The sequence below is a fragment of the Tachysurus vachellii genome, chromosome 3, assembly GCF_030014155.1.
Source record: "Tachysurus vachellii isolate PV-2020 chromosome 3, HZAU_Pvac_v1, whole genome shotgun sequence".
Lineage (NCBI taxonomy): Eukaryota > Metazoa > Chordata > Actinopteri > Siluriformes > Bagridae > Tachysurus > Tachysurus vachellii.
The window spans coordinates 18,548,862-18,568,881 of NC_083462.1; the positions used below are offsets into that span (position 1 = coordinate 18,548,862).

Here is a 20,020-nt window from a genome sequence, read left to right on the forward strand (position 1 = left end):
CCTGTGGCCAGTTAGGTGTCACGTATCTTTGCTAATCTGATTAGCGCATTTTAATTTGAGTTTAACTAGCTAGATTTAGAAGAATATATGTATATGTCACGCCCAGGAGTGTCAAACTACAAGTAAGACAAGCGACTCCTCTCCTGCTATCATGAACATAGTGTTATTCTGTATGTTCCTCTCTCCTCCTTACCAGAAGCTGCTGGAGCTGGAGCTCTTTAGCAGCACACTCGGCTCGTCTGTCACTCCTCAGACTGACTTTAAGCTCAATATCTACCAGCCAGCGGTCCAGGTTCTGGAAACATCCCTCCAGCTGCTGCAGCCTGATGAGCGTCTGCTCCAGGCTAGCTTGAGTGTTCTCCAGCCTGTCCTGATACGCCTGCCACTCTCTCTGTGCGGTCTCCAACGCCCTGTCCTCAATCTGAGGGACACCCCACGGGATGACCTGCTCCCGACTGGACAGGGCCGACTTCAGCAAGGCATGGCCCTCAGAGCAACGTGACTGGAGCATCTGGTGGTGGGGAATGGGGCATAGATGTCAAGGACACAAATGGATAGAGGAAAAAAAACAGAAAAAAAGCAGCTTTAATACTACACACTATACTCACATGCAGCTCTTTCAAGGTTTTCTCCAGTGCATTCACATCTCCATCCAGGGGTGAAAGGAGAGCCAGGTTGCTCTGCTCCTGTTCCAGCCAGTCCTCGAACATGTGCAGACCTCGCTGGTACTCCTGATGGACCAGGACCAGCGCCTCCGCCTTCTTGACAGCAGCCTGAAGGACACAAGTAACAAGTGTCACTCTGAAGCTCACTTTGGCTTTCGAGCCTAGGTTTGTTTCATAGATGTACAGTACCTTGGCTTTATCCTTAATGGTTTTGTACTGCGTGCTGAGCTCGTCTACCTCCCGCTGAGTGGCTGAGTGCTCGGGAAGGTTGGATCCCTTTGTGGCAATGGTCTCCAACAAGCTCGAGTGACTCAACACTTCCTCATAAAGCAGCTGTCAGGAAAATAGGGAATATATTACAGACCCCATTGTTTAAGAAAATCCTTTATATACTATATTTATAATATACTGTTATAGACAAATAATACAACAAAAGCATGGTGTACTGTTACTACTATAAAAGAGTGTTTTATTCTCTTACACTTCAGTGATTACATTGCATGTAAATTGATTGTTGCGGACAAAAATTAAAAAAAAAAAATTTCTACATTTTTATACAACCTGCACAGTTATTTGCACTACGTTTTTTTTTTCCAGAAATCTACTCAAATTGGTGAACTCACAAACACAGGATTCTTCTTTTAAGCCCCTAGCAGTGAAGACACATATGTAATGATGTTCTATGAGATGTTCCACACATTTTCAGAGGCTGAATGCCGGCTATGATAATTGTCAAGTTACTGAAAGTCTTGCAACTTTACAACATCCTAGAAAACTGCTTCAAAGCTCTGACACTGGAGACTCCATGAATGATTCATAAACATGTCCCTACAAAAAAATTCAACAATTACACAATTTACTTTGTTAGATTCTACTTAAAAAAAGTTCTTTAGTTGTTTATTATTGAATAGGGTTAGATTATGTCCAGCATCTTCAAAGTCCCTTTGTTACCATAGAAACGCTAAAGTATTAGAACACTGGAAATAAATTAACATAATTTAACCAATCAGAAAGGAAAATTTGACATATCGCCAATTTAGACAGTCACATCCATCCTGGCCACACAAATTACAGCGATGGACCGTGCAAAGCACCTTCGCTTGGCGTAAATTCGCTGTCTTCTCCCTCATCTCCGTACAGTGTTTATCCGAGTTCCCCAGACTCTCGTCTACTCTTTCCAGCCAGCCCTCGAACTGGCTCACGTCCTCCTGATAGCTGGTCCAGTGAGACAAAGCACCTTCTAGCTGACTGCGAATACAAAACACAGGGGAGAAATAAGCAATAAATGTTCTCTCACATGCTACTTGTATTTTTCACACCAATCAACACGTCCGAACATGTCACACCGTGCTAGACATGAATATGAATTCACAACAACAACATAAACACTGCTTAGACTTCTGCTTGTTATACAAATAATTTCTATTGTCTTTGGTGTTGAAAGAAGTTCCATTACTAATGGAACTTAAAACAAGTTCAACACTCTTGATATGTTTTATTTTTATCCAATTATAGCTATATTTAATGTCATGGATCAGTCCTGTAGATGTCTGAAAACTTATGGTAATAATCAGTCTCAGACACTGGAGACTCTTTCCACAAATTCAATTCAATTCAATTCAAGTTTATTTGTATAGCGCTTTTTACAATGGACATTGTCTCAAAGCAGCTTTACAGAACTTAAACATAGATCAGACGGTAAACATAAGGAGAAGTATAAAGAATTAATATAATAAAAATTCAAGATATATATAGTTCACAGTATGTATGTACTGTATGTATATATGTATGTATGTATATGTATTTGTGACAAATGTGACACATGTTACTTTAGAAATGCTAATGTATTATTATAGACCAATCAGATCTAATCAAATGAATCACCTCCTGACCAATCAGAATTGAGAACGTTAAATGCTGTTATATAATCTGTAATGACTGCGACAGAAAACTACTTTAAAGAGATGTGACGGTTAAAGGGACAGGACGTCGATAAACTCCAGACCTTTTGCACTGTATCGCAGCTGAGAGAAGCAAGTCCCAGGAGTCTTTAAGGTCCTGGATCTGTTTGCGAACCACAGGTACACCCTCCGCTGAGGTGTTCCTCTGCACCGCTTCTCCTCTGGTGATGAGCATCTTCAGTTGGATCTCCCGCTCCTGACGTGCCGCTAACAGCTCCTGAAATGACAATGACGTGACTGCTGTTATAATCCCAATATTTTAAAAAGTGTCAGTTCTAGCTAGCTGACCAGTCTAGATTAGATTTATCTGCTTTACAGATTAGATTTATCTGCATCTCCTCTGGAGATGAAGACGTTTGGAAGCAGAAACTGGTCTCCAATAATAATAGAACAGTGTGATTTAGCGCTTTGTCATTAATAAAGCTTGTTGTATTTTATCTCACTCTCATCAAAAGTCTATGAATATGCATTATGTGCAAGTAGGAAAATGTGCTAATTAGCATATCAGACAGTGAGTTTACAGTAACACTATACGGCCACTAAACTTTGCAATCCGAATCATTATTATTCCGTGCAGGGTTCAGTTTGGAAGTGTGTTAATGTGTGAAGAGCACCAGTACCTCAAGCTGGCTCATTCGGGTAAGCAACACGCTTTTGTCAGCGTTGGGACTTCGGCAGGTTTCGAGGATCTGCTGGGCTTCTGAAACCCAGCTCTGAAGTTCCTGTAAGCCTTGGGAGAAGAGCTGATGCTCCCCAACCACACGCTCCACTCTGGAGACCTTCTCCTGTGGAAGTTGGGAAAGAAGTATATGTTGTTTATTCAGCTGACTGATTCAGAACAAACTATAGTTTAGACTTCAGTATTAAACTTCTGTATTCTCAATGCTCCACTAGTCCACACCACCAGTATACTTTAGAATTAAATATGAATTAAACTGCAATAGTGCATAGGCTTTCATTATTCTGTAATCTCTTCACTTCCATATACTGCATGCTTCAGCATTTCCTTCACTTCAGTATACTGTACACTTTAGTATTTGTTACAATACAGTATCCCATACACTTCACTATTCTCTTCATTATTCTGTACACTTCAGCATTCTGTACACTTCAGCATTCTCTTCAGTATTCTGTGCACTTCAGTATTCTCTTCAGTATTCTGTGCACTTCAGTATTCTCTTCAGTATTCTGTGCACTTCAGTATTCTCTTCAGTATTCTGTGCACTTCAGTATTCTCTTAATTATTCTGTACACTTCAATATTCTATTCAGTATTCTGTGCAATTCAGTATTCTCTTAATTATTCTGTACACTTCAATATTATGTACACTTCAGTATTCACTTCAGTATTCTGTGCGCTTCAATATTCTCTTCAGCATTTTGTACGCTTCAGTATTTTCTTCAGTATTCTGTACACTTCAGTGTTCTCTTCAGTATTCTGTACACTTCAGTATTCTGTGAACTTTAATATTCTCTTTAATATTCTGTACAATTCAGTGTTCTCTTCAGTATTTGTGCACTTTAGTATTCCCTTCAGTACTGTGTGTGCTTCAGTATTCTCTTCAGTATTCTGTGCACTTCAGTATTCTCTTCAGTATTCTGTGCACTTCAGTGTTCTCTTCAGTATTTGTGCACTTTACTATTCTCTTCAGTATTGTGTGCACTTCAGTATTCTCTTCAGTATTCTGTGCACTTCAGTATTCTCTTTAGTATTCTGTACATTTCAGTTTTATCTTCAGTATTCTGTGCACTTCATTATTCTCTTTAGTATTCTGTACATTTCAGTTTTATCTTCAGTATTCTGTGCACTTCGGTATTCTCTTCAGTATTCTGTACATTTCAGTTTTATCTTCAGTATTCTGTGCACTTCAGTATTCTCTTCAGTATTCTGTACATTTCAGTTTTATCTTCAGTATTCTGTACATTTCAGTTTTATCTTCAGTATTCTGTGCACTCCATTATTCTCTTCAGTATTTGTGCACTTTACTATTCTCTTCTGTATTGTGTGCGCTTCAGTATTCTCTTCAGTATTCTGTACATTTCAGTATTATCTTCAGTATTGTGTGCACTTTAGTATTCTGTGAACTTCAGTATTATCCTCAGTATTCTGTGCACTTCAGTATTCTCTTTAGTATTCTGTACATTTCAGTTTTATCTTCAGTATTCTGTGCACTTCAGTATTCTGTGCACTTCAGTATTCGCTTCAGTATTCTGTACACTTCAGTATTTTGTGCACTTTAGTACCCTCTTCAGTATTGTGCACGCTTCAGTATTCTCTTTAGTATTCTGTACATTTCAGTTTTATCTTTAGTATTCTGTACATTTCAGTTTTATCTTCAGTATTCTGTACATTTCAGTTTTATCTTCAGTATTCTGTGCACTTCTGTATTCTCTTCAGTATTCTATACACTTCAGTATTTTGTGCACTTCAGTGTTCTCTTCAGTATTTGTGCACTTTACTATTCTCTTCAGTATTGTGTACATTTCAGTTTTATCTTCAGTATTCTGTGCACTTCAGTATTCTGTGCACTTCAGTATTTGCTTCAGTATTCTGTACACTTCAGTATTTTGTGCACTTTAGTACCCTCTTCAGTATTGTGCACGCTTCAGTATTCTCTTTAGTATTCTGTACATTTCAGTTTTATCTTCAGTATTCTGTACATTTCAGTTTTATCTTCAGTATTCTGTGCACTTCAGTATTCTCTTCAGTATTCTATACACTTCAGTATTTTGTGCACTTCAGTGTTCTCTTCAGTATTTGTGCACTTTACTATTCTCTTCAGTATTGTGTGCGCTTCAGTATTCTCTTCAGTATTCTGTGCACTTCAGTATTCTCTTTAGTATTCTGTACATTTCAGTTTTATCTTTAGTATTCTGTGTACTTCAGTATTCCCTGCACTTCTGTAAAAAACTTAATTTCAGTATTCTTTGTGGTTTAATACTCTGCATAGTTCTAAGATTTTTCATAAACAGTCAAATTCATTAAGCGGCTTATTAGATATTATTGTTTTTATATCAGAACAGTCTAGGACAGGGGTCGGCAACCTTAAACACTCAAAGAGCCATTTGGACCCGTTTCCCACAGAAAAAAAAAAACACAGGGAGCCACAAAACCCTTTTGACATCTAAAATGAAGATAACACTGCATATATCGTTTTTACCTTTATGGAAAGTATAGAAAAAACGTACTCGGTTACGAACGTAACCTCGGTTCCCTGAGATACGGAACGAGTACTGCGTATGGGGGAAAAGCTCCTTTTTTCCTCAATACTGAAGCCTTTTTTCAATAACGCAGTGCAACTGCACTGCCATTGGTTTAATCTGTAAACTTTTTTAAAACCAATGACGGCGCTGCGTAGCTGCGCGAGCCTGTGGCGATGCAGCGCGCCAAAGCCCGCTAAAAAGGGGCGGGGCGTATAGCTATATAAGCAGGCAAATCGCCAGAGGAAATCAGGTCATACGACTGAAGTGACGACACTGAAGCCGCAGCCTCGTGGCACGGCATATAACGCAGTACTCGTTCCGTATCTCAGGGAACCGAGGTTACGTTCGTAACCGAGTACGTTCCCTTTCGATACTCCACTCATACTGCGTATGGGGAACGAATTCAACCGCGCCGTGCCACGGTAGGGAACGATAAGACTTATCTTGAGCACCCTGGGGCCCAGAGGATAAGTGAGAGGGCCGGAGCCGTCGAACCCTTGATGCAACACTGCTAAGAGGGAGCAAGCTCCCCGGAGGTGGTATGATGACGGAGTCTGAAGAGGCCGTCGTATCAAACCGAAAGAACCCGAGCGTGCAAGGTCAGGATGTCCAGGTTATAGAATCTGACAAAAGTGGACGGCGAGGACCAACTGGCCGCCTCACAGATGTCCTTGATAGAGACACCACCAGACCAGGCCCATGAAGAGGCCATCCCTCTAGTGGAGTGGGCTCTTACTCCTATGGGGCACTCAAGACCCATAGAAGAGTAACATAGAGCAATAGCGTCGACTATCCAACGCGAGAGGCGTTGCTTTGAGACCGAAGACCCCTTGGTGCGGCCACCAAAGCAGACAAAAAGCTGGTCAGATTGCCTGAACGGCTGTGACCGCTCAGTGTATACCCTCAAAGCCCTCACTGGGCAGAGTAAATTCAGCTCTTGCTCACCTGACAACAGAGGCAGAGCCGAGAGAGAAACTACCTGCGCTCTAAATGGCGTTGAGAGCACTTTAGGTACGTAGCCGTGCCTGGGTTTTAAAATGACCTTTGAGTCATTGGGCCCAAACTCAAGGCATGCAGGGCTCACCGAGAGGGCCTGCAAATCGCCAACACGCTTGACCGATGCTAGAGCAAGTAGCAGAGCGGTTTTGAGCGTTAGGGGCCGAAGGCCAGCTGACCACAGCGGTTCAAAGGGAGGCCCTTTGAGCGCTTCAAGGACCGTGTGAAGGTCCCAAGTGGGAGCGGTGAGAGGACGTGGGGGCTTCAACCACCTAGCACCTCTCAGGAAACGCACAACGAGGCCGTTTTGACCCACTGATTGGCCAGCAATAGGAGCATGAAATGCTGCAATGGCTGCTACGTACACCTTGAGCGTGGAAGGGGTGAGACCCTTGTCCAGACGCTCTTGGAGAAATGACAGTATCGGAGATACGTCACACTCAACAGGGTCTTCGTTCCGTGCGGAGCACCAGTCAACGAAGACTGACCATTTCTGGGCGTAGAGGCGTCTCTTAGACGGGGCCCTCGCCTGAGCAATGGTATGTAGCACGTCCTTGGGGAGGCTCAGAGGCTCCCATCGAGGGACCATACGTGCAGAGCCCAGAGTTCTGGCTGCGGGTGCCAGATTGTCCTGTTCGCCTGAGAGAGGAGGTCCCGCCTCAGGGGGATCGGCCATGGGGCTTTCATGGAAAGCCTGAATAGCTCCGAGGACCAAACTTGGCTCCTCCAGAGTGGGGCCACCAGGAGGACTCTGTGCCTGTCTTCCCTGACTCATCTGATGACCTGAGGGACCAGAGCAATCGGGGGAAAAGCGTAAAGAAGGAGGCTGGGCCAGTCGTGGGCCAGCGCATCTGTGTCCTTTGAAAAATAAGTTGGGCAATGAGAGTTGCTTTCTGAGGCGAAGAGGTCGACCTCTGCCTTCCCGAAAATCTCCCAGATTTTGAGAACCGTCTGGGGATGGAGCATCCACTCGTCCGAGGGGACGTTGCTCTGCGAAAGCATGTCTGCTCCCAGATTCGACTTGCCAGGTATGACAGATTTGACTTGCCTGAAACGATCGAAGGGCTCATTCTACCGCCAGCATCTCGAGGCAGTTGATATGGAGATGGCTGTCCTCGTGCGACCACGAGCCGAAGGCTGGTCTGCCCTCGCACAGAGCGCCCCAACCCAGGTTGGACGCATCTGTTGAGACCACCGTCCTTCTGGAAACCGCCTGTAGGGGTACTCCACGGCTGAACCAAACAGGGTTCATCCAAGGCTCCAGGGCTGCTAGTCAGGCCTGGTTGACTCTGACGCGAAAGTGGCCGTGCCGCCAAGCGTGAGGTGGGACCCGGAGTTTCAGCCAGTATTGCAGGGGCCGCATTTGTAGGAGGCCAAGCTGTAAAACTGGGGAGGCGGAAGCCATCAGCCCTAGCATCCTCTGAAAGAACTTCAGAGGGAAACAGGCCTTGTTCCTGACAGAGGCCGCGAGCTGCTGAAGTACCAGAGCGCGTTCTGGTGATATGACCGCCCTCATGCGGACTGAGTCGAAAACCACTCCCAGGAACATAATACGTTGGCTGGGGAGCAGTGAGCTCTTGGCAAAATTGACCCTGAGTCCTAGGCACTCTAAGTGGCTCAGGAGCACAGATCTGTGGTGGTCTAGCTCGGTTCACGACTGGGCTAGAATGAGCCAGTCGTCGAGATAGTTCAGAATGCGGATTCCCATCTGTCTCAGAGGGGAAAGTGCCGCGTTCATGCACTTCGTGAAAGTGCGTGGAGCTAGAGACAGCCCAAAGGGAAGGACTGCATATTGGTAAGCCACACCCTCGAACGCGAATCTCAAGAATCGTCTGTGATGTGGGGCTATCTGGATGTGAAAGTAAGCGTCTTTCAGATCCAGCGAGAAGAACCAGTCCTCGGGGCAAATCTGCGTGAGGATCTGCTTCAGTGTCAACATACTGAACTTCCGTTTCATGAGGGAGAAGTTCAGGAGTCTGAGGTCTAAGATGGGTCTGAGACTGGCATCTTTCTTGGGGACAAGGAAATAACGGCTGTAGAACCCCGACCCGCTTTCTGAGGGAGGAACCATCTCTATGGCTCCCTTCCTCAACAGCGTCAGCACTTCGGTGCGGAGGACCTGGGCGTCGTCCGGCTTTACCAAAGTGGGAATCACCCCGCGAAAACGTGGGGGTCTCCGGGCGAACTGCAGTGAGTAGCCGCATTTTATTATTCCCAACACCCACTTGGACACTCCGGGGATGGCCTGCCAGGCCTCGGCCCGCGTGACAAGGGGCTGGATAATGTCGGGTGGCAGGCCACTGATTAGGGGCCTGAACACTGACAAGTGTGGAAGAGAAAAATTGCTCTCTGGGGTGGTCCAGCCGTGGCGGGACTTTGCTCTTTCCTCTTCCTTCCCAAACGATCAGGAGGATTTAGAGGGCGTCGGGTCCAGCACAATCCTCTGCCGGGCGCTTGGTGGGGCGAGCTGGGTGCTGCTCCTTAGGGGGCGCCACCTGGGGGGCAGAAGGGACAGGTTTGCTCTGGCGCTGAGTCGGCGCAGTCCTGGGGCGACTCGGGGCGGAGGTGGAGCGCTTGGGCAGGAAGTGCCGCATAGCCTGGAACGACTTCTGTGCTGCGGTGAAGCGCTCCGTAAACCCTTCTACGGCCGGCCCGAAGAGACCCACAACCAGGTTGGCCATGGATCGTCCAATGGCTTGGGCCGGGGTTTTTGTGGCGCGCAGGGCCAGATCTGTGGCGCTGCGGAGGTCGCAAAAAGCAGGTTCACTAGGGCTCGACTCATCCAGGGAACGGAGAAGCTTTGCCTGGAACACCTGTAGAATGGCCATGGTGTGTAGTGCTGAAGCGGCTTGGCCCGCAGAAGTGTACGCTCTGCCAGCCATGGCAGATGTCATCCTGCAGGGCTTTGAAGGAAGGGCTCTCTTGCTTTTCCACCCCACAGCCGCGGGGGGGCAGAGATGAGCAGCCACGGCCTCGTCCAGGGGCGGCAATTGCTCATAGCCCTTCTCCTGAGAGCCGTCTACTGCGCCGAGAGCTGCAGAGGAAGTGCGTAGGCGGGCCGAGTAGGGGGCGCGCCACGACTTTGTGAGCTCATCGTGCACCTCAGGGAAGAACGGCGCAGAAGGCTGGCGGGGGGCCTGGCGGCTTCCCGGCAGGAACCACTCGTCCAGCCTGCTGCGCGTCGGCTCCTCAGGGGGGGCCCACTCCAGATGGAGATCTTCGACGGCTCTGGAGAGGATGCGGAGAAGCTCGGCATCCATCCCAGCTTTGGCGTCGATGGGCTCTCGCGAAGGCAAGTGGGCGGGGTTAGAATCACCGGCCCAGTCTTCCGTTTCAGAAGCCGCGAGTGACATGGAGTCATCAAGCGGCTCGTCCTCCGATCCGCCAAATGAGACGAGGTCACTCACTTCAGCTGAGGGACGCTGCTCTGGGCGTGAGAAGAGGACGGGGGACGGCTCTCTCATTGGGGAGGGTGAGGCACGCGGGTGCCGAGCCGGCGTGAGCTCACCCAAACCCGGGCGCTGAGCCCCTCTCGTTTTTTGTAGGAATGCTCTTTTAGAGCGGTGAAAACCGCTGGAAAGCTCTTTTTTGTGATCGCCGGATGGCGGCAGGAGATCGCTGAGAAGCGGCTGCAAGCAGGAAGCCGGCAACCCGAGAACGGCGCACGAAACGGCTGTCTATAGAGCGCCGGCGCTGCAAGCGGTCGGCGGTCTCAGCTGGTCCGCTGCGGTGCCTATTCAACGGCGAAAAATCCAGCGAAGGCGTTCAGAAGAAATTCAGCGAAGTGAAGTCGTCGCTGAAGGAGTAAGATCTGATTTCCTCTGGCGATTTGCCTGCTTATATAGCTATACGCCCCGCCCCTTTTTAGCGGGCTTTGGCGCGCTGCATCGCCACAGGCTCGCGCAGCTATGCAGCGCCGTCATTGGTTTTAAAAAAGTTTACAGATTAAACCAAAGGCAGTGCAGTTGCACTGCGTTATTGAAAAAAGGCTTCAGTATTGAGGAAAAAAGGAGCTTTCCCCCATACGCAGTATGAGTGGAGTATCGAAAAGGAACTGTAGTGTGTTGCATTTATGACATCAATGAACTGCTACCGAGCAAACAAAATTTTATTTCTGCAAGCAAACAAAAATATTTTGAACAGTTTGAACTAACCTTAACAAAGAGACGCTGCGTTGAAGGTTACTTTCAAATAAAATGTTCAATGTCTAATTGAGTCCTCTTCGTATTCATGACATCAAAATTTTAACACTTAAGTAAAGTTGGCCACATATTCACAGATTGGAGTTTCCCGAGTCAATAACTCCTGAGCTAAACGCTGTTACTACACAAATAACACCTCTTTTTTTATAGTAGTAATGTAGAGAGGCAGCTACAACCCAATTTTTCCTCAAAATTATCTTTCCTCCGCGTTGGACAAAATACACAAGTCTCTATGTGCAAATGGCTGAGAAACAGATTCCAAGGGACCGTCTGCAAAGTGCAAAAACCCGAAAAGTGAAACTAAAAAGCACTGTAATACACTGTACACTGTACTGTGAAGTCACTGATTTTTTTATATGAAAAATCATAAAAATTATACAAAAAGACATTTCCCCCAAATAAGTGTTGTAGTATAACTATCAGGACATCAGTGATGTGTGAGCAGGTGACAGTACAGTGTATTACAGTGAAGTTATTGACTGTTTTTTTGTATTCGCTTTTTGGGTTTTGCACTTTGCAGACGGTCCCTTGGAATCTGTCTCAGGTGTTCGCACATGGAGACTTGTGTATTTTGTCCACCGCGGAGGAAAGCTGATTTTGAGAAAAACAAAATATGACGCATATTTTGAGCGACAAAAAAAATTAAACACGGTTTATTTTAATGTTACAAGAGCATAATCTTAGAATTTCATTTTTTTAAACTAACTAACTAAAATAAAATACATTTAAATTAAATATTTATTTTCCAAATCTACAGCAGAGGGATGAAAGAGCCACTTGTGGCCCCGGAGCTGCGGGTTGCCGACCCCTGCTCTAGGAGATGGCATACACTGTGATTCAGTATGTGTGATTCAGTATGTGTCAGACTGAAATCTCAGTAGACGGTGAGAGAACCACTACACAACATAAAATTTTCACTTAAAAAATTCAAAGCATTAGAGTTGCTAATGCCATGAAATATTTTTTTTTGCCTTAATGAATTACTCCCATAACTGCATAAATGTGAGGAAATATATTAACTTAGCATCCTTGTATGCTTTTCACTTTGCCCAGAAATAGAACATCAGCAAACTGAATGCAAACCTGCCAATGGTGTTCCGACATGAACAGCAATAGAACACAATCTGAACACATTAGAAATCAAGCAGAGCTTCAGGATGCTGCACTGGTTTAGACTTTCTGCCTAAAGTGCTTTCTTCTGATGAGAGTATAATAAATCACATTGGGGTAATAACGAGAAAACAGGAAGCAAACCAACAAACAAAGGTTTAAAGGTCAGCTGTATTCTGCAGCAACAGCACAATACCTTCTCAAATATATAATATTTATGCTCTTCTGGACAGTGTGTTTACCAACAGCCAGTCGACAAAAACAATAAGACCTTTCCCTTACATGATTGTCCTTCCATTTTTCAGGTTTTTAAGGCATTTCCAAAACAGTTCAGTTAGTATCGATTCAATTGTTGAGAAATTTAAAAAACACTTCAAAAATACCACTGAACACTTCAGTATTCTCCACGATCGAGTATTGAGTATACTTTGGTATGCGAAGCATTTTGGTACACTCTATACTTGGGCAGTATAGCGTGGACACCTTAGTACTCCCTACACTTTGATATACCCCACACTTCAAGTACTCTTCACACTTTAGTATACCCTACACTTTGGTATACCCTATACTTGGGTATGTCCTACACCTCAGTACTCCCTACACTTTGATATACCACACACTTCAAGTACTCTTCACACTTCAGTATACCCTACACTTTGGTATACCCTACACTTGGGTATACCCTATACTTGGGTATGCCCTGCACATCAGTACTCCCTACACTTTGATATACCCCACACTTCAAGTACTCTTCATACTTCAGTATACCCTAGACATTGGTATACCATACACTTTGGTACACCCTATATTTGTGTAAACCCACCACTTTTGAGTTTTCTACAACTTGGTTCTCATTACACTTTGCTCTACTCCCCACTTTGGTACTCTTCATAATACAGTATACCATACACTTTGATACACTTTACACTTCAGTACACCCTATACTGTACTTGGGTATGCCCTAGACATTGGTGTTTCCAATGCCTTGATGCGCCCTACACCTTGGTAAATCCCTACACCTCAGTATACCCTACACTTCAGAACACCCTACACTTTGGGAACCCCTAAACTTCAATATACCCTACACTTCAGGAAGCTTTACAATTCTATGGTGCCTACAGAAATGTTTTAGGCAATCTGTGTACACAAATCGACTGAGGTCTAAATTATGGTATTAACGTCTGACTATTGGCAGTTGAAATTCTGTCTTTATAAACATCAGCACAGTGAGGAAGCCTACACAGATGTGTTAGCCTGAACACGTGTGTTTGTGTACAGGATTTAATCTCATTACCTTAGTGCGGTTGCTCAGGGCCAGGTAGCGTGCAGCAAGCTGACAAACCCTGTGCACAAAACCTTTCCCAGCCGTCTGACCTTCCCACAGGCTGTGAGCTCTCTCTCTCAGCATTCCTAGCTCCGATTCCATGGAGCCCATCTCCTCCAACACTGACTGGATTGCAGGATATGAAAAGAAAACCCAAGAAAAGTCAGATGGAAAAATAGATTGTGAAAAATATTAACATTTTAACATTTAATGTTTAATGTTAAATCAGCAGACAAATGATGTATGAATGTTGTAAGTTGTTTATCAGTGTGGCATGTTTCCGACATGTCGGTGGATTTCACGTTTTTCTCTGTTTTTTTTTAATGTAAAAATGAAACCTGAGCAATGAATGAACTGAACTGAACAGAACTGACAGTACGAACAATCACACAGGACAATCCTTTTTTAGATTCATAAAGAGATTAATAGAAATAAAGAGAGACAAATCAAAGACTAAAGCTGAAGGGCTATGGGAGTACAAAACAAAACAAAACAAATTAAAAATGATTTTTTTAAAGATGTACTCCATCATGTATTCATGAATCTCTTTATCTTTAGAGGTCTGATGGAGACAAAGCTCTTAATATACTGCAATTAATTTGATCAGCGTCTAATCCTTTACTGTGTAAAATGTCTGACTCAGCAGAACTGAAGCTGAGATTTCATCTCATAAAGAGAGGGAACTTCAAAACCATTCAAACAGAACCTAAATCCCATTAAACCACATGTCTATCCCGGTTCGTGATCGTTTAATTATGTGTACATTGTGCTTTTTTAAACTAACAGTTTCCTTTTGGAATTACTGTAATTACTAAATAAAAAAGCAGAGCTGTTCATACTCCTGTTTCTATAGCAACGCATGGCGTAAAAGTTAGAATCCCCCACTGTGTTGTGAGTTTAAAATTAAACTAAAAAAAAAGTGGTGTTGAATTTAAATCCCATTACAACACACAGCGTGAATATTACAGCATTCTCAGCCAGCAGTTCCCTTTATTAGCAAGCTCAAAAGTTAGTGTCCCCCTGTTGACTAGTTAATTCATTTCAATGTGACTCATTAAGGAAGCTAATGATGATATTAAACTCTCAAGCATTTTATTTTTGCTTTGAGAGTCAGTGGTAATCAAGAAAACAGCTCTCGTACATTTTATAAAAAGATAATATCGACTTTTTAACAAAATCAAAATCAAAGGAGACATTTAGAAAACAAGCAGTATTCAGATATTTCAAACACAAGAACCAGACCACAGAGATTTTATTACTAATGTTCTTCTACAGGTATTCATAGAATTATTTTCCAGGAAATCTTTGGATACAGGTCAGTATTTTATATTTTATATTATTTTTAATGTGAGAATTTTGTAATCGATAAAAATGCTAATCTCTAGGAATTAGTCCATATGTCTATCAAAAAGCTAATAATAACTCTAAAAAGATATCTTAGAAAATAAAAACCATATAATCAAGTATGTTTAAAGTCAATTTAATTATATTAATAATATATTATTATTATATATTAATATATAATATAATAATCTTCTTCTTCTTCTTTCGGCTTTTCCCTTCAGGGGTCGCCACAGCGAATCATCTCTCTCCACCTATCCCTATCTTCTGCATCCTCAACACTTGCACCCACTAGCTTCAAATCCTCATTAATTACATCCATATACCTCCTCTTTGGCCTTCCTCTTTGCCTCCTGCCTGGCAGCTCCATGTCCAACATTCTCCTACCAATATACTCACTCTCCCTCCTCTGAACATGTCCAAACCATCTTAATCTTGCCTCCCTAACTTTCTCCCCCAAACGTCCAACATGGGCTGTCCCTCTGATGTACTCATTCCTAATCCTGTCCAATCTTGTCACTCCCAAAGAGAACCTCAACATCTTCAGTTCAGCTACCTCTAGCTCCGACTCCTGTCTCTTCTTCAGTGACACTGTCTCTAAACCATACAGCATGGCCGGTCTCACCACTGTCCTGTACACCTTCCCCTTGATTCTTGCTGATATTTTCCTATCACACAGAACTCCTGACACCTTTCTCCACCCACTCCAACCTGCGTGTACTCGCTTCTTTACTTCTTTCCCACTCTCTCCATTACTCTGGACTGTTGACCCCAAGTACTTAAACTCCTGTACCTTCTTCACCTCTTCACCCTGTAACTGTAAGGACTCTGCCCGGACTCTGGCCACGTGCATCTGTTTATGTTTCTCGTCACATGTCTGCCCCGCCTTCGTCTGCTCCTCCCTGTCATCACACCTGATCCTTATTGTGTCATTGTCTTCTTGTATTTAACTGTGCCGCGTTGCTTCGTGCAGCGCGGCATCTACTGTGATTTGTCCTGTCTAGTCTGCGTCCTGTTTCATGTTTTCAGTTATTAAACCCTATTTTTGATTTATGCTATCCTGCGTTTGGGTCCGCTCTGTTTCCCGCCGTTACAGAAGATGCCGCCACATGAGGACCCAGCGGGATAGCAGCTACTTGGACCGGCTGACTGGGAGTACTTTTTTCGTGTTTGTGTTTTTTTTTTTTTTTTTCCCCCTCTGGACTTGGCGCGTTTGGCGACGTGGGTCCGCATTTTTTCGGTGAGGGGCGCCGCCTCGCTTTTGGTTTTTTCGCGGGGGGCGCCGCCTCACTTCCTGGTTGCGGGCCATGTCGCCAGCCCAAGGTTTGTTCTGTTTTTTCAGTGTCCTGTGACATCGCCCCGCACTTTTTGGTGGGGGGCGTCGCTTCACTTTTGGTTTCCGTGGAGGACGTCGCCCCACTTCCTGTCCGCGGGGGTGTCGCAGGCCTGTGTTTTTTCCTGTTTTTGGACTTCCCTCTTTTGTGGAGGATTTATTTATTTTTTTTTCCCTCCCGCCCTCCCTTTCCTGGACTTTGGGGGTGGATCTGGCCTGGGTGCGTCTGGGGTTGTGCTCGGCCCTTCAGCTCGGCTGTGGACGTCGCTCGGCCCTTCAGCTCAGCTGTGGACATCGCTCGGCCCTTCAGCTCGGCTGTGGACGTCGCTCGGCCCTTCAGCTCGGCTGTGGACGTCGCTCGGCCCTTCAGCTCAGCTGTGGACGTCGCTCGGCCCTTCAGCTCGGCTGTGGACGTCGCTCGGCCCTCTCTGGCTGCGCCGCCGTGTGCCTTGCTCCCCCCACCTGCCTCGCCGTGTGCCTTGCTCCCCCCACCTGCCTCGCCGTGTGCCTTGCTCCCCCCACCTGCCTCGCCGTGTGCCTTGCTCCCCCCACCTGCCTCACCGTGTGCCTTGCTCCCTCCACCTGCCTCGCCGTGTACCTTGCTCCCCCCTCCCGGGACTGCCTGGACGGATTGGCGCGTCGGGAGCCGCGCCTTGGGGGGGGGCTCTGTAAGGACTCTGCCCGGACTCTGGCCACGTGCATCTGTTTATGTTTCTCGTCACATGTCTGCCCCGCCTTCGTCTGCTCCTCCCTGTCATCACACCTGATCCTTATTGTGTCATTGTCTTCTTGTATTTAACTGTGCCGCGTTGCTTCGTGCAGCGCGGCATCTACTGTGATTTGTCCTGTCTAGTCTGCGTCCTGTTTCATGTTTTCAGTTATTAAACCCTACTTTTGATTTATGCTATCCTGCGTTTGGGTCCGCTCTGTTTCCCGCCGTTACAGTAACCTTACTGTTCCACTTCCCTCCCTTTCATTCACACGCATGTACTCAGTCTTACTACGACTGACTTTCATTCCTCTTCTCTCCAGCGCAAACCTCCACCTCTCCAGGTTTTCCTCCACCTGCTCCCTGCTCTCACTACAGATCACAATGTCATCTGCAAACATCACCGTCCAAGGAGACTCCTGTCTGACCTCCTCTGACAACTGGTCCATCACTATAGCAAACAGGAAGGGGCTCAGAGCCGATCCCTGATGCAGTCCCACCTCCACTGTGAACTCCTCTGTCTGACCTACAGCACACCTCACCACTGTCCTGCTCCTCTCATACATGTCCTGCACCACTCTGACATACTTCTCTGCTACTCCTAACTTCCTCATACAGTACCACAGCTCTTCTCTTGGCACCCTGTCATACGCTTTCTCTAAGTCTACAAACACACAGTGCAACTCCCTCTGACCATCCCTATACTTCTCCATCAACATTCTCAGAGCAAAAATTGCATCTGTTGTGCTCTTTCTGGGCATGAAGCCATACTGCTGCTCACAAATTTCCACCACCTTCCTTAACCTAGCTTCCACTACTCTTTCCCACACCTTCATTGTATGGCTCATCAACTTTATCCCCCTATAGTTGCTGCAACTCTGCACGTCACCCTTATTCTTAAATATATTCTTAATATATATTCTTAATATAATATATAATATAATAATAATATATAATAATAAATAATTATAATAATATACTATAATAATAATATAATATAATATAATAATAATATAATATAATATAATTATATTAAAATATAATTATAATATGGTTGAATAATTCATGATTAAGGCTAGGTTAGTAGGTAGGCAAGAAGAGGAAGGTAGAGGTAAGTAGGTAAATAGTTGGAGGTAAGGGAGGTAGATAAGTAGGTGTAAGTAAATCTAGATAACGTATGTAAATAGATATAGGGAGGTAGTTAAGTGCAGGTGGGTCAGTAGGTAAGGCAGGTAAGGAAGGTATAGTATAAGGTATAGTATAGATGCTAGGTATTTATCTGCATGTTGTTAGGTCATTAGGTAAAGATAGCTACGCAGGTAGGTAAGTTAGTGCAGGTAAGCAGTGTTAGAGGTAGGTAGGTGTACATAGGTAGGTAGGTTGTTTGGTAGTTAGGTAAGTTGAGGTAGGTAGAGATGAAAAGGTCAGTAGCTAAAGGCAAGGGTAGGTAGGTAGGTAAGTAGAGGCAGGAAGATTGACAGAGGAAAGTAGGTAGGTCATGAGGTAGAGACAGACAGACAGACAAATAGATAATTTTAAGAAATTTTGATGAAAACATGTTGCAGCCATGTCTGATTATAAAGCTACCCGAGACAGTCAGACAGATATAAATAACTGGTAAAATTATGATCATTATTCCAAATCACAGAAATGTAGTGGTGTTATAATCCCTTTAGCCCAATTATTCTTCACTGCAGCTAATCAAGTGAGTCAATTTGCTTACTGATGTCTGAATGAGTGTGTTTAATGAGAGCAGATCAGACTGGTGTGTTATTGTGGTTAAAAGCTCACTGGTGTAAATAAGCACTTTGTACCTGCAGTTTGCTCAGCTCCAGTCTCTTAGCAGGGAGATCGTGTAGACGAGCGCTGCTCTCCTGTACGCTCATCTCTGTTCTGTTGATCCAGTCCTGAAGAGGCTCCACACTCACCTCGAACTCCTGCATCTGACACTGCAGACCCTGCACACACACACACACCCCTCTCTGTTTCTATACCTTTGGGTAATGTTCTTTCATTAAAATTGTGCTTACACACTAAAATATTTCTACCCTGCAGCAAGGCCAGAGGAAAAATACTGATGCTGCTTTCAATTAAAAAAGAAAAGCAACACAATTGTCAAGTTAGAGCTGCAAATTTATCATGATTGCCAAATTAGCATTCCCATGTTTATTAAATCAACATTAATTTGATAAATTTGTGACAAATCGTCAGATTGCTTCACATCACATGCTTCTGCGTGTGTCCTGTCGTTCCTGTTATCTGACTGTGTTCACCTGTTCTGTGTAAATTCAGTTGTCTACATGTTTCCTGTTCTTCCAGGTTTGGCCTTATAAAGCGGGTTCAGTTAAATTTTTTAAGCGTGACCCAAAATGGCTCTTCAAACTGAAATTAAAAATATTATAAACTGCACAGATTTTAACTGTGAGGGTGCCAACAATTTTAAGGCCAGTATTTACAAAAAAACAAGTTTACTCACAGGATCTCCCTCCTAGCATGTTTTACATTGATTCTTGCTAATTCTATGTATGGGCCTTGTTCGAGTTGTACCTGTAATACAGTCTCTCTTTGCTTCAGGTTGTCCATCAGGTTGTTCCAGTCATCTTTGGCAGCGTTGGCTTTGGACCTGACCACCTCCACCCTGTCAGCAGACACCACGGCGGCGAGTCGGTCCCCGTGGGAGATCACAGCGTTTAATCTGTCCTGGCCTTGCTCGCTGTCACTCAGGAACTCCTGCAGAGTACGACCAGAGAGACGTCACTCGGACAGACCGAGAGGGCGCTAAGTCCAAGTGTTAACGTCCACACATTGACAGCACACACAACTCCTCCTCCTGCCCTTGTCTCAGCACCATCTGTGAAATTCATGTGTGCAGCCTCACCCTTGTTCTATCGGCTCAAATCATATAAACGTGGCTAGGCGTGAAATAATGCCTGCCATATTGAAAGCTGAGTAAGTAGGTTTGGCGATGCAGAAACATTGCTCCATGTTAAAAATGTGGTCGATAAAATATATAAATAAATAAATAATATGAGTTGCCGGCATTTCTCTGCGTATCGATTTCTTTATGCCACCTCGTTATCCTGCTTGAAACTAACGTACGTTTCGCTCTGCAGCCATACATCATTCCCGTGCACCCGTGCCGACTGGCGTCCTCACGGCTTTTCTGATCTTAATTG

At 44.7% G+C, this 20,020-nt stretch overlaps 1 protein-coding gene across 2 annotated transcripts in view; it reads right to left on the bottom strand.

The window, feature by feature from the left end:
* syne1a (spectrin repeat containing, nuclear envelope 1a) overlaps positions 1 to 20,020 on the bottom strand; it is a 115,749-nt gene that overhangs the window by 78,155 nt on the left and 17,574 nt on the right. For both annotated transcript variants that reach the window (XM_060866125.1, XM_060866126.1), the window contains 9 exons: positions 19,392 to 19,574; positions 18,659 to 18,802; positions 13,432 to 13,587; positions 3,247 to 3,411; positions 2,671 to 2,843; positions 1,760 to 1,913; positions 855 to 998; positions 609 to 773; positions 194 to 511 (listed from right to left, as the gene is read on the bottom strand). In XM_060866125.1, coding sequence (XP_060722108.1) covers positions 194 to 511; positions 609 to 773; positions 855 to 998; positions 1,760 to 1,913; positions 2,671 to 2,843; positions 3,247 to 3,411; positions 13,432 to 13,587; positions 18,659 to 18,802; positions 19,392 to 19,574 — 1,602 coding nt within the window. The remainder of the gene's footprint in view (positions 1 to 193; positions 512 to 608; positions 774 to 854; positions 999 to 1,759; positions 1,914 to 2,670; positions 2,844 to 3,246; positions 3,412 to 13,431; positions 13,588 to 18,658; positions 18,803 to 19,391; positions 19,575 to 20,020) is intronic.